General features: G+C 38.4%; 2 protein-coding genes across 2 annotated transcripts in view; one reads left to right on the forward strand and one right to left on the reverse strand.

Moving 5' to 3' along the window:
* otc (ornithine carbamoyltransferase) overlaps positions 1–4,549 on the reverse strand; it is a 30,491-nt gene extending 25,942 nt beyond the window's left edge. Inside the window, 1 exon segment of the mRNA NM_001005795.1 lies at positions 4,419–4,549. Within this exon segment, the coding sequence (NP_001005795.1) occupies positions 4,419–4,495 (77 nt within the window). The 5' untranslated portion in view covers positions 4,496–4,549.
* A 6,056-nt stretch (positions 4,550–10,605) lies between these two features.
* The window catches only part of rpgr (retinitis pigmentosa GTPase regulator), a 29,216-nt gene continuing 25,475 nt past the window's right edge, over positions 10,606–14,346 (forward strand). The window contains exons 1-2 of the mRNA XM_031896209.1: positions 10,606–10,932; positions 14,147–14,272. Of these exons, the coding sequence (XP_031752069.1) occupies positions 10,899–10,932; positions 14,147–14,272 (160 nt within the window). The 5' untranslated portion in view covers positions 10,606–10,898. The remainder of the gene's footprint in view (positions 10,933–14,146; positions 14,273–14,346) is intronic.

Below are 14,346 nucleotides of genomic sequence, written 5' to 3' on the forward strand. Positions count from 1 at the left end.
TAATTAATCTCAGGATTTCAAAGCTGCAATACAGCATAGCTAACCACTCAGAAACCCTGCTAACAAAAAAATGTACAAACTAAATAATTCATTATTGCTTGCTGTTCTGCCAGTTTCACTGGGTTTATCAGGTCTTCATTAGAATGTCATTTGAATGGTTTCCTTAAGGCACACTTCAGTTGCCCACAGCAACCCAGAATCATTTAGTTTTTGTCAGTCTACAACCAGTAAGAAAATAAAGGGAAATATCCAATAAGTTGCACCTGCATTTTAACAACAGCCCATCAAGGTTAACCTTCTAAATTATTCCCAGTACATATAGAATACATATATATAAGCCCTATCAATACAATAACATATAAAGAAAAACTCCCCCTATATAGTTTTCATGTTGGTGCCTACTGGCAAAAATCTGGGCATGCCTAGTAGAGATTTTCTGCTACACCCAGGGTCGGACTGGGCCGCCGGGACACCAGGAAAAATCCCGGTGGGCCCCAGCAGCCCAGTCCGACCTTTATATATATATATATATACAGTATCTCTTATATATTCCTCATATGTTCTATATATCCTATCACATATATATCTAGCATATATACCCCATCTATGTCAAGTCATGCAAATCACAGCATAAGTCTTCAATCAATTTGGTAGATAATAGTGGTTTAAGGGCTGTGGTAGACTAGGAGATTAGTTGCCCAAAATTGCGGAAGTTTCCTCTCAAGGCAACTTCCACAATTTCCTGAAATTGCGCCGCCGCATATGCCATCCCACCGGCGATTTACATTCAAGCCATTGGGATGGCATATCGGGGAGATTAGTCGCCCGCAACAAGGGAGATTTGTCGCAGGCGACTAATCACCTCATCTACCACGGCCCTAAAGGAGAAGTAAAGTTAAAAGCTAAGTAAGCTTTATCAGTAAGGTCTATGTAAATACAGCCATAAGCACTTAAGGTAATGCTGCACTGAGTCCTCTATAAAAAAAAAAACCAAACACTTTCTTGTCTCTTTTTTTTGTAAAAAACATCCTTAATTCCCATGGCCAGAGTCTGCGCAGTTCTCACCTCTCTCCTGCTCCCCCCTACCATGAGAATGCTAAGAACTGGCTCTCCCTTCCTTAGGAATGTGTGATCTGAGCTTTAACAGCTAGACTGCAGGAAGAAAGCTACTTAAAATGGCAGCTGCTATCTTAAGCAAATGTAGAAAGCTTCTAAAGCTGTTTACTCAGGTTTGGTAATGGTTTTTGCAGTGGCACTAATGTGGCAAATCTATTGACAGTAAAATGCCAAAATGACTTTTCTTCTCCTTTAAAAAACTTTTTGTATATGGGACATTCTGCTGATCATGGTGTTAGAAGGGATCCAATTCTTAAAATATGGAGGCAATTGTGAGCAGAAACTTAAGCAGAGGCAAATATGGTGGATCGATATGCTTAAGTCATTAGTATCAAATGGGCTGAACAAAGATTATGACCTATGTTTTTTGTAATTGAATTATTCTTCTGTTTGCTATTCAAGATTTTAACGTGAAGTACTGGGGAAGTGATAGCATTGTATGGTGAAGGGTACTGTGTATACTGTTGCTAAGTTACCATGATGCGGTCACTTCCTGTACTGGGTCTGTTTTATATATATATATATATATATATATATATATATATATATATACACACACAGGTATCGGACCCCTTATCCGGAAACCCGTTATCCAGAAAGCTCCGAATTACGGAAAGCCCGTCTCCCATAGACTCCATTATAAGCAAATAATTCAGAATTTTAAAACTGATTCCCTTTTTTTATGTAGAAATAAAACTGAACGTTGTAATTGATCCCAACTAAGATATAAATAATCCTTATTGGATGCAAAACAATCCTATTGGGTTTAATTAATGTTTTATTAATTTTTTAGTAGACTTAAGGTATGGAGATCCAAATTATGGAAAGACCCCTTATCCAGAATACCCTTGGTCCCGAGCATTCTGGATAATGGGTCCTATACCTGTATATATATATATATACACATATACACACACACATAGATGTACACTATATATACACACCCCATATACATGTATATGTCCCATATATACATATATCAAAATATACAACCCACATACTGTATATCCCTATATCCCACATATGTATATTGATATACAGTGGCTTGCAAAAGTATTCGGCCCCCTTGAACTTTTACACATTTTGTCACATTACAGCCACAAACATGAATCAATTTTATTGGAATTCCACGTGAAAGACCAATACAAAGTGGTGTACACGTGAGAAGTGGAACAAAAATCATACATAATTCAAAACATTTTTTACAAATAAATAACTGCAAAGTGGGGTGTGCGTAATTATTCAGCCCCCTGAGTCAATACTTTGTAGAACCACCTTTTGCTGCAATTACAGCTGCCAGTCTTTTAGGGTATGTCTCTACCAGCTTTGCACATCTAGAGACTGAAATCCTTGCCCATTCTTCTTTGCAAAACAGCTCCAGCTCAGTCAGATTAGATGGACAGCGTTTGTGAACAGCAGTTTTCAGATCTTGCCACAGATTCTCGATTGGATTTAGATCTGGACTTTGACTGGGCCATTCTAACACATGGATATGTTTTGTTTTAAAGCATTCCATTGTTGCCCTGGCTTTATGTTTAGGGTCGTTGTCCTGCTGGAAGGTGAACCTCCGCCCCAGTCTCAAGTCTTTTGCAGACTCCAAGAGGTTTTCTTCCAAGATTGCCCTGTATTTGGCTCCATCCATCTTCCCATGATGCTGCCACCACCATATTTGACAGTGGGGATGGTGTGTTCAGAGTGATGTGCAGTGTTAGTTTTCCGCCACACATAGCGTTTTGCATTTTGGCCAAAAAGTTCCAGTTTGGTCTCATCTGACCAGAGCACCTTCTTCCACATGTTTGCTGTGTCCCCCACATGGCTTGTGGCAAACTGCAAACGGGACTTCTTATGGTTTTCTGTTAAAAATGGCTTTCTTCTTGCCACTCTTCCATAAAGGCCAACTTTGTGCAGTGCACGACTAATAGTTGCCCTATGGACAGATTCCCCCACCTGAGCTGTAGATCTCTGCAGCACGTCCAGAGTCACCATGGGCCTCTTGGCTGCATTTCTGATCAGCGCTCTCCTTGTTCGGCCTGTGAGTTTAGGTGGACGGCCTTGTCTTGTTGTGGGATGTTCAAGGCTTTGGAAATCTTTTTGTAGCCTAAGCCTGCTTTAAATTTCTCAATAACTTTATCCCTGACCTGTCTGGTGTGTTCTTTGGACTTCATGGTGTTGTTGCTCCCAATATTCTCTTAGACAACCTCTGAGGCCGTCACAGAGCAGCTGTATTTGTACTGAGATTAGATTACACACAGGTGCACTCTATTTAGTCATTAGCACTCATCAGGCAATGTCTATGGGCAACTGACTGCACTCAGACCAAAGGGGGCTGAATAATTACGCACACCCCACTTTGCAGTTATTTATTTGTAAAAAATGTTTGGAATCATGTATGATTTTCGTTCCACTTCTCACGTGTACACCACTTTGTATTGGTCTTTCACGTGGAATTCCAATAAAATTGATTCATGTTTGTGGCTGTAATGTGACAAAATGTGGAAAAGTTCAAGGGGGTGAATACTTTTGCAAGCCACTGTATATACCCAGTAAATATCTAACGTATAAATTCCATAAACTTTAGTCAAGTCCAAATATATCCCATATGTATCTCATATATTCAATATATTAACCATACATATCCCATATATACCCTTTATTTATTTATAAATATCCCATATTTATTTATATATTTATAAATATATATCTTGTATATATCCCATATGTATATATATATATATATATATAGTGCTCATATTTTCCATGTATATCTCTTATATATACCCCATATATACCGGATATATCCAGGTGAAAAAGGTTGGGGACCCCTGATATAAATATATAACCTGCACCTTTTCTCTTTTTTCAGCTTTAAATTATTCCCCCAATGGCTATACAGCAGCTTATTATATAAACTATAGTAGTCATTATGAAACACACATACAATTTTTACCAGTCCAGGGCCAAAGTACATTATATTTTAATTACTTTAAAACACTTTTGTTTTTATGTTTTACTGTTCCTTTAAGAGAAAATAAATATGTAATGGGTACATAGGTACATAATAGGGTACATTTTCCCTTTAAGGCAATACTGTCAGTGTGGTTATTTTCTAATCTACCAAATATTGAAGGTCAGGTTATAATAACATTATTATGAATAGTGAAACAATTATTTTAGGAAGTAAAGAAAAACTCCAATAAGCTAAGATTGTGTGATAGGGCAGATGATATATACAAACCCTGAGGAAAAAAGTAATAATTTTTATTTATCTTTTAAACATACTGTAGGCTTTAAGAGAAACTTACCGAAAGTGATGTACAGTGCATTTGCTTGCATTTAGTATAGGAGCCCCAGAAAACACATGCCTTAAATGTGATAGCATTTCTTCAAAGTGACTGTTGCCCCAACAGAGGTTAAATGCAGTACTCGGTGTCTGCTATACAGCAAAATTAAATGTAGCTGTGCATCTGCTTGTTTTCTAGTTTTGCTAACAGTGATTTCCCAATTGATCAAGTTACTAAGTGCCAGTTTTCTATTACCCAAGAGAATCTGTAAAGCCAGCATTGCCAGGTCATGCTCTATAATATTTACCTGTTTGGAAATGTACTGCAAAGATTTCTCAAACAGAAAGTAAATATCAGTCTTGTGACAGGAGCTCAGTAATATTCATGAAATAAAAGTTAATATGTTGTTCTAATGTGTAGCACTAATTCCATCAGCCACATAAAAAGTGTTACAATAAAAAATCAAATAGTTTTATATAGTTATATCACATCACCCTTGGTGTCAATCAAGAATAATAATATGGCTATACTTTTAAGGAGTTTGTATTTTCTCCCTGCGTCTATGTGGGTTTCCTCTGAGTAATAAAGCAATGCTGATGTATAATACCAAAGGATGAAAGAACTTCATATACTTATAAAAAGGATGTGTATTATCCTTTGTATATATATATACTAAAACTCCATGGTAGGAATGTCACATTAGAAATAACAAATATATTTGTAGGCTTTACTATTTTAAAATAAATATTAATTAATATTATTAGAATATGACCAATGTTTAACACTAGGTGGCAATCCTGTTATATGTACAAATTATGTGCATGTATACTCGATAAAGGACACAAACCATCACAATTAAGTTGTTGCACAATAGCAAAGTTGTAAAAAAAAAATAAAAAATAAAAAATCACTAAAAGTCCACAAGCAGTTGACATTTTTTAAAATAAAAAAGCAATCCTTGTTTACAGTTGTTACATTTGTTACTTTGCATTATCTCGCGTTTTCATGCGTATATCGGCTACATGTGCCTGCACCCGAGCGTATCTCATTCATTCGGGCGCAGGCACATGTAGGAGGCGGCGTAGGGCGGAGTTTTCAACCAGCACTTTTACGCTTGCCGAAAATATCCACCCTACGCCTCGTGTGGCATTAGCCTAAAATGTTGGCATGTGGATATTATTGCCACATTCAGGGTGGAGGTAGCTTTATAGTTTTCATGCTTCAGTAGATGTACTTGAGCATTCAAGTTATTTAGCAGAATGCAAGCTCACTGTAGATTATCCAAAATTCTAATGTGACTACATATATACACCAGGGTGGAAGCCCACAGCGAGGTGACAGGCGAAGTGCCATGCAAAAAGCACAATACATTTTTTACATTTTCTTCTGCAGATTAATGGACTATTACAGTAAATGGCCAGAAATTGCATTTGTGTCTCATAAAACATCATTTACAGTAATTACATTTCTGTCAAAGGAGTTAATATCAGACAATGGACCACAGTTCATCTCATATGAGTTTAAATATTTCCTGAGAGAGATAGAAATATTTTTCATAGGAAATCTTCAGTGTATTACCCTTATGCAAATAGAAAAATTGAACGATTCAACAGAAGTCTGAAAGAAGCACTACAGTCAACAAATCTTACTGGAACATCTTGGAAAGAATTTACAAAACTATATAGTGACTTGCCATGCAACAACCCAAGCATCACCAGCTGAATTACTACATAGCAGACAAATGTGCACAAAGTATTTTGCGACTTTTTCGCGAATTGTCACGAATTTTTCGAGCGCTCAATATGAAAAAGTCGCGACAATTCGCGAAAGTCGTAAGGGCTATGCAAAAGTCACGACAATTCACGAAAGTCATAATGGCTATGCAAAAGTCGCGACAATTCACGAAAGTCATAATGGCTATGAAAAAGTCGAGACAATTCACGAAAGTCATAATGGCTATGCAAAAGTCGCGACAATTCACGAAAGTCATAATAGCTATGAAAAAGTTGCGACAATTCGCGCAAGTCGTAACGGCTACGGTGACGAAAAAAAATCGCAAAAAACATGAAAAAGTCGTTTCCAATCCGATTTTTTCCCATTCAGGATTCGGATTCGTGGATTAGTAAATCAGCCCCATAGTGTTGCTTTCAAGACATGTACAGTTTTACAACTGTTATTGTTTCTTGCATGTTTTATTACTTACAAAAGACTGCTTTTTTTACTATGGGGTAACATTTGGTGTTTATACAAATGACCTGTAGGTGTCACTGTGTTCAATACTGTATATTAAATAGTACATGCTATTCTGCTATTAGTGTTGAAGTAGAAGTTCCTGCTTATGTGTAATGGCTGGCTAAAGCTGTTAATAAAGCACTGTTACACCATACCCATTTCTTGGCTACACAAACAAAACAGGGTCCAAGTTCCAAAGCTGTACAGTGTGATCTAGTAGGAAAAAGCAGTAAATTCATTAACCTGTATGCTTTAGATTGATAAAACACTCCACATCAAGCAACATCCTAAAAGGAGACATGATATTTTACTAAAACCAGACTAATTTTTTTGCCATGTTCTTTAGAAAAGTTCCCATATATAAATCTGACCCATATCTTGATTATTCTTTAAAGAATCTTGAAGAATTTCAAGATAAGTATGAAAAAACAACTGAAGCTGACTCATATTGTTCTATGCAGAGCATGCAGCTAATAGAGATGGAGGAGAAAGAATCATTTCCTGACTTTTGAGTCAAACATTAACTATGAAGTTGTTTCTGATGTTATCACTGAAAATAAATATATTTTATTTGAATCTTGTCTTGACTACCTTCCGATGACTTTGCGATGCAAGGGTGCCTTGAGGTGTAGATGCAGTGTACTTCAAAGGACACTGTTTCCATTTGTGGGAGACCTAGACTTAAAAAGGACAAATGCCAGTAGGGATATATTAATGTCTGCAGAAATTTTACGAAGCAGATCCCAATTATACTAAAGTTAGCCACACAACAACATACTAGGGGGCACATTTACTAACCCACGAACGGGCCGAATGTGTCCGATTGCGTTTTTTTCGTAATGATCGGTATTTTGCGATTTTTTCGGAAATTATTGCGACTTTTTCGGTACCAATACGATTTGCGCGAAAAAACGCGAGTTTTTCGTAGCCATTCCGAAAGTTGCGCAAAATCTGGCGATTTTTTCGTAGCGTTAAAACTTGCGCGAAAAGTCGTGATTTTTTCGTAGAGTTAAAACTTGCGCGAAAACGTTGCGCCTTTTAAGTTTTAACGCTACGAAAAAGGCGCGACTTTTCGCGCAAGTTTTAACGCTACGAAAAAAATCGCCAGATTTTGCGCAACTTTCGGAATGGCTACAAAAAACTCGCGTTTTTTCGCGCAAGTCATAATGGCTACGAAAAACTCGCGTTTTTTCGCGCAAATCGTATTGGTAACGAAAAAGTCGCGATAATTTCCGAAAAGTCGTAAAGGCGCCAAAAAATCACAACAAATATGAAAAAGTCGCGAAATGTTCGTTTTCCAATTCGGATTCGAATTCGTGTCTTAGTAAATCAGCCCCTAGGTCTTAAACAAGTCGAAAGACAACTCATTCTCAGAATCATCTGACATTTTTCCCACCATAGATTTTCATTGGCATATGCAACAGGAGAAAACATTGCAGTGAATAAGCAATAGGAGTGTGCCTCTCAGGTGATGGGCGACAGCCCTAGTTTAACTGCAAAATATTACATTTATACCTCTCTAAAGAAAAAAAAAAATGATATAATTTGCAACTGACTATGGTTCTCCTGAGTTTTCTTCAGCTGCGTTGAAACTTCCAAAGATCACTACTGAATTACTACAAAAAGGTGTCAAGACAACAAATTATCAAGGAACTAGTCGGAAAGAAATATCCATGCATTATGTACCAATTTTGCATTTTGCAAAATTAATTGGCAATAAAATATCAGTTGCCAGTAAAAAAGAAAATATATAAAAAACTAGCTAACTGGGTCACATCAGTTAAAAATCACTTGTAGTGGTCTTCCCAAACCTGCGAGGGAAATTTTGAATTGCTTAAAGCGGTGTTCATTTCTTTACCATGGAGTTGGAATACACAAATGAAACTCAAGAAAAATGTACCATCAATGTGAGCAACTGGATTTAAATGAGGATGCAGAGAGATGATGCCTGTGGCTTAGAAATGGGTCAAGGGCACATACCAAGGTGTGTGAGACTGTGGAAAGCCAAAACATACTGCAACATCTCAAACATGTGTCAACATTTTTTCATACGGGGAGCTTGAAGTTTATTACTCTAATGCTTTAAAATACCGTTTAAAAAAGTTACACTTTTTATGGATGGAATGGTGGCCAGAACACAACTGGCTTCTTCTTAAGAACCCAACAATAAATGTTGAAAGTTTTCAAAAAAGATTCTGTAGGAGAACTCCATTTCCACATGGGGTATAGTAAAATAAAAAGAGATTAGATAGAGCCAGGTAAAAAAAGTTTTTCATTGGGAATCAGCAGCTGAAAAACTCCCACAAAATACTGCTCCTATCCCAAGGCTGGTAAAGGTTGAACTTGTGAAAAAGTTGTATGTTTATCTCAGTAAACTTTTTTTAAATGTGGCATTCACATTTAGAATGTTTTGTGTACCTTACAAAATGAGGGGTAAATATGCAAGCTTTGTAACACTTTGCAGGAATTTTATAAAACCCTTTAGTATTAGTTTGCTACTTTTTTTGGTTAACTTTTTGTATGTTATAAAATGGTAGATACTTAGCAATGTTTCAACTGCTCTTCATTTTTTAGTTCTTATAGTTTTTGAATTACTCTTCTTGTTCTTTGACTCTTTCTAGCTATCAAATGGGGGGTCACTGACCCCAGTAACCAAAATGCTATTGCTCTGTGAGGCTACAATAGGATTGTTACTGCTACTTTTTATTACTTAGCTTTTTATTCACTTTCTCTCCTGTTTACATTCCAGTCTTTCATTCAAACAACTGCCTGGTTGCTAGGGCAGTTTGGACCCTACCAACCAGATCACTGCTAAAATTCCAAACTGGAGAACTTCTGAACAAAAAGCTAAATGTTTCATAAACCACAGAAAATAAATATTGAAGACCAATTGCAAATTGTCTTAGACTATCAATCTCTACCTCATACTAAACATGAATTTAAAAGACGAACAACCCCTTTAAAAATCAGAATTGGGGCTATTGCCACACCATGCGTATGGCATATATTTTTGCCAAGCCGAAAAACGCTTGCTGAAAATAAGCGCCATACACCACATTGGCTCCTACCTGTGCCCGAATAAATGAAATATGCTCGGGTGCAGGCGATATCAGCATTAAAATGCAAGAGAATGCAAAGTCTCGCGTTTTAATGCGGATATCAGCTAAATGAGCACCCTAGTGTATTTCATTCATTCGGGTGCAGGCACAGGTAGGAGCGTATGGCGCATATTTTCGCCAAATGTTTTTCGGGGTGCCGAAAATATACACCATATGCATCATGTGGCATTAGCCATAGGGGCTGATTTACTAATCCACGAATGGTCCGAAGGCGTCCGAATGCGTTTTTTTCGTAATGATCGGTATTTTGCTATTTTTTCGTAAATTGTCGCGACTTTTTCGTAGCCGTTACGACTTTTTCGTAGCGTTACGACTTGCGCAAATTGTCCCGACTTTTTCGGATTCATTCAAGCTTCAGTATCGTGACTTTTCTTGGGCCAGGTTGGAGCTGCAGAGTGCCATTGAGTCCTATGGGAGGCTTCCAAAATCATGCTTAGTCTGAAAGTTTTGCCCGCCGTTTACGAGCGCTCAATACGAAAAGTCGTAATGGCGACGAAAAAAATCGCAAAAATTACGAAAAAATCGCAAAGTGTTCATTTTCCAATCGGAATTTTTCCCATTCGGATTCGTGGGTTAGTAAATCAGCCCCGTAGTGTCTTAAAGCAGACATTTTGCCATCCCTGGTAACTTATGAGGTGCTGCCACCTGAGGAGAGTATTTCAGCTGACACATGATTAGTCCCTGCCCCAGTGGAGATTGCATTCCCACGTAGTAAAATAAAGTGGTAACAGAAAACCATTGATTGCCCTTCCCCTGTTGTTAGAGCCTGGAAGAAACTTGAGTGAAAACCAAGTGCCGAAAAAAAACCTGATCATTTAACCCAGACACTGTGCCACCATGCTGCCCCCGCATCCAGCCAGCACTGGAGTCCTTTTATACGGGTACCCTTCGCGCACAGTTTGCAGGCTTCTTCGTTCTGGTTAATAAAAAATGAATCCACAAGCCCACTTTCCCTAGCAATGCATTCATCCAACCGCACAGAGTCGCTTTATTTCTGCTCAGCACCTAAACCCTGGCCCGCCCGGTTGCTATAGATCTGCAGTTTGTTTACTTCCGGTCAGATTCTAGTCCGATAGGCAAGTTCCGGCAGCTCCCTGCGGCTGTGTATATTGCTAACCAATCTGTATCTAGTAACAGAAGAACCGGAGTGATGGCGGCAGAGGAGGGGGAAGATCAAGTACCCGGTGGGTGACACAAAATAAAGCATGTACATATAAAGGCTCATTCATTTCCCATTAATGTTTCTGCAGTGCAGAACTCTCCTATTCTCGGCGCTCTTAAATTGCTGAAGTCCCAGCGTACTTAGGCATCTCACCCCCATCGGTACCTCTCGCTTCTATCATTATTATGTCCGAGTATGTTAGTATTTTTAGCTGCTTATAACCAGGGCCACTTTGTTGCAATAATAATTATACACAGCAGTGCTTAGTGCCTTGCTTTCCTTAACTGGGAGCTGCCTGGGATTTCGTTTTGTCACTTACATTGAAAATGAGAGGGTCCATCTGCATAGATACCCAAAAAGCCAAGAAATGAAATGCTTTGTACTAAAAATATGACTGTTATCTTAGATAGATTGCAATTAATATGTGCTCTGTAAATAGCTAATGTGACCCATTAATAGGTTACAGTAAAGGTGGCCATACACAGCAGATTTCAGCAGCAGATTCAGGTCCTTCAAACAGATTCAGCAGCTTATCTGCCATTCATGATGTTTTCCAGCTTTGAGTGACATTAGCAGACAAGTAACATTTAGGGGCACATTTACTAATCCACGAACGTCCGAAAAGCGTCCGAATGCGTTTTTTTTTCGTAATGATCGGTATTTTGCGTTTTTTCCGTAAATTGTCGCAACTTTTTCGTAGCCATTACGACTTGCTCGTAAATTGTCTCGACTTTTTCGTAGCCATTACGTCTTGCTCGTAAATTGTTGCGACTTTTTCGTAGCCATTACGACTTGCTCGTAAATTGTCGCGACTTTTTCGTAGCCATTACGACTTGCTCGTAAATTGTAGCGACTTTTTCGTAGCCGTCGTGCCGAGTACAAAAGTTTCGGATTCATTCAAGCTTCAGTATCGTGACTTTCCTTGGGCCAGGTTGGAGCTGCAGAGTGCCATTGAGCCCTATGGGAGACTTTCCTTGGGCCAGGTTGGAGCTGCAGAGTGCCATTGAGTCCTATGGGAGGCTTCCAAAATCATGCAAAGTCGCAAAGGTTTGCCCGCCGTTTACGAGCGCTCAATATGAAAAAGTCGCGACAATATACGATCAAGTTGTAATGGCTATGAAAAAGTCAACACAATTTACGAGCAAGTCGTAATGGCTACGAAAAAGTTGCGACAATTTACGAAAAATCGCAAAATGTTCGTTTCCAATCCGATTTTTTCCCATTCGGGATTCGGATTCGTGGATTAGTAAATCAGCCCCTTAGTGTGGTGTAGACAGCACTATTCTTATACAATTTACAGTTAATCTTCATTTCTATTTTTAATGCTTCTTGTTTATTTATGTTTTGTTGTTTCTTTTATAACATATTAAAAGTTAATTTAAAGGAGAAGGAAAGGCTAAGTGACTTGGGGTGCCAAAATGTTAGGCACCCCCCAGTGACTTTAATCGCTTACCATTTACCCCGGGTACCTGCAGGCGAGTGTTTCCTCTTTCTTCGGAATCCCTGGGCCGGCACATGCGCATTAGACATACAACTTTTTTGTTAAAGTTCGGCTTTTCGCTCTACTGCGCATGAGAAAGCACGCAAAGACAGCAGAAGGAAGAGGAGACTCTTGCAGGTACCCCAGGCTGGTGCTCCTGTTAGGAGAAAACTGCACCTGCCCAGGGTAAAAGGTAAGCAATTAAAGTCACTGGGGGGTGCCTACCATTTTGGCACCCCCAAGTGACTTAGCCTTTCCTTCTCCTTTAAAGTTAACATCTCCTTTTTATGTAGCACCAACACAATAGGGCTCATTTAGGTTAGCAAATTAGGTGTGAAAATTGTGTTTGTGCACTCTTTGCACCACCCAGTGCAACACACTTGTACCTAAAAATTTAATGATTAGCAGTGAAGTGCAAGCAAAGTTACATCCTTTTTGGTGAATCGGATGCGGTATGCACAGTGCAATGGAGTCAAGAGAAGCATCCACAATAATGCCCGAATTCTGTGAAAGAATGGTGATTTGTGGGGAAAAATGGCAATTGCGCTGGAAATTGCACTTTATCAAACTGTACCTAGGAAATAAATGAGCCTTTATGGCACTTTTTTTCTTCTTATTTTTCTTTCTTCTTCAGTTCATAACCCTGGGACTTGAAGTATTTCTATTTTTCAGAGAGTCTGGGAATCACCTGCTATAAAAAAGCAGAGGGACTACATATTTCAGAATCCATCACTTGACAATGGGACACAGTGAAGAAGGGGTTGCATGGCACTATGGGTCTCCTTTAAAAACAATGGACAAATTTGAACCTGGGCAGTAGCCCATAGCAACCATGCAGCGAGCTGCAGGAAGAGCAATGGATGGAAACATCCGATTGGTTCCTATAGGAAAGTGCCATGGTGCAAATTTGCACGGTGTTTTTAAATGACTTCATGTGATCCTAAAAATGGCTCTTACAAGCATCATGGATTCCTATGATAATTGTAAGAGCCATTTCTAGGATCACATAGATTCCTATTAATCCGTCAAAGCAGGTGCAAAGCAGTAAAGTGTAATTCAGATAGAATTTGTGTACCTTTTCTAAATAAGCCTAACTGAATGAGCTCATGTAAAAAGGGGGACATGTTTTCTCTATAAGGTCAACATCACAATCGATGGCTCTATCTGATATGGTTTGCTCTTCTAAGTTTAAAGGGGACCTGTCACCCAGACATAAAAAGCTGAATAATAAAAGTCTTTTTCAAATTAAACCTGAAACCCAAATTCCTTAACACATCTATACCCATTAAAAAAGGCATTTAAAAATCCCAGCTGTCAATCATATATTGCCTGCTCCGCCTCTATGCTTTAGGCATAGAGGTGGGGCAGACCATTACTTAAACTTTTCATTCAGCGCTCACTTTCCCCCTCTCTCCTCAGCATCTAATAGTGTAGCCTGTGTATGGCATGGGTATCAGGTCACCCATTCTAGCACAAAAATAAAATTTTAAGGTTATACAAAGCTTGTCTAAATAACAGTACCCACAAAATGGCAGCTGCCTGCTTGCTGTGATTGTGAATTCCTGAAGACTGAAGGAAACAAGAGTTATATTATTTATATAGTGTAAGTGAAGGTTATTTTGCTTGACAAACACAATAGATAATAATTTGGAATTATTTCTTAGGGTGACAGGTCCCCTTTAACAGTTAATGGTATGATCCTTTACTTATTATAGGTAGCAAAGGCCAAATGTGACTTATGTTTGTTTTATTCTAGATTCGGGTGCATTATTTACTTTTGGAAAAAGTAAGTTTGCAGAAAACATTCCAAGCAAGTTCTGGTTAAAAAATGATAAGCCAGCTCGCATATCATGTGGTGATGAACACACTGTGTTGGTAACAGGTGAGTAAAAGAGTACTTCATACTTTGTGTTGAGGGCTAAAAAAAAATAGATGCCGTGTGACAAATTTGTAATA

The sequence above is a fragment of the Xenopus tropicalis genome, chromosome 2 (genome assembly GCF_000004195.4).
Source record: "Xenopus tropicalis strain Nigerian chromosome 2, UCB_Xtro_10.0, whole genome shotgun sequence".
Lineage (NCBI taxonomy): Eukaryota > Metazoa > Chordata > Amphibia > Anura > Pipidae > Xenopus > Xenopus tropicalis.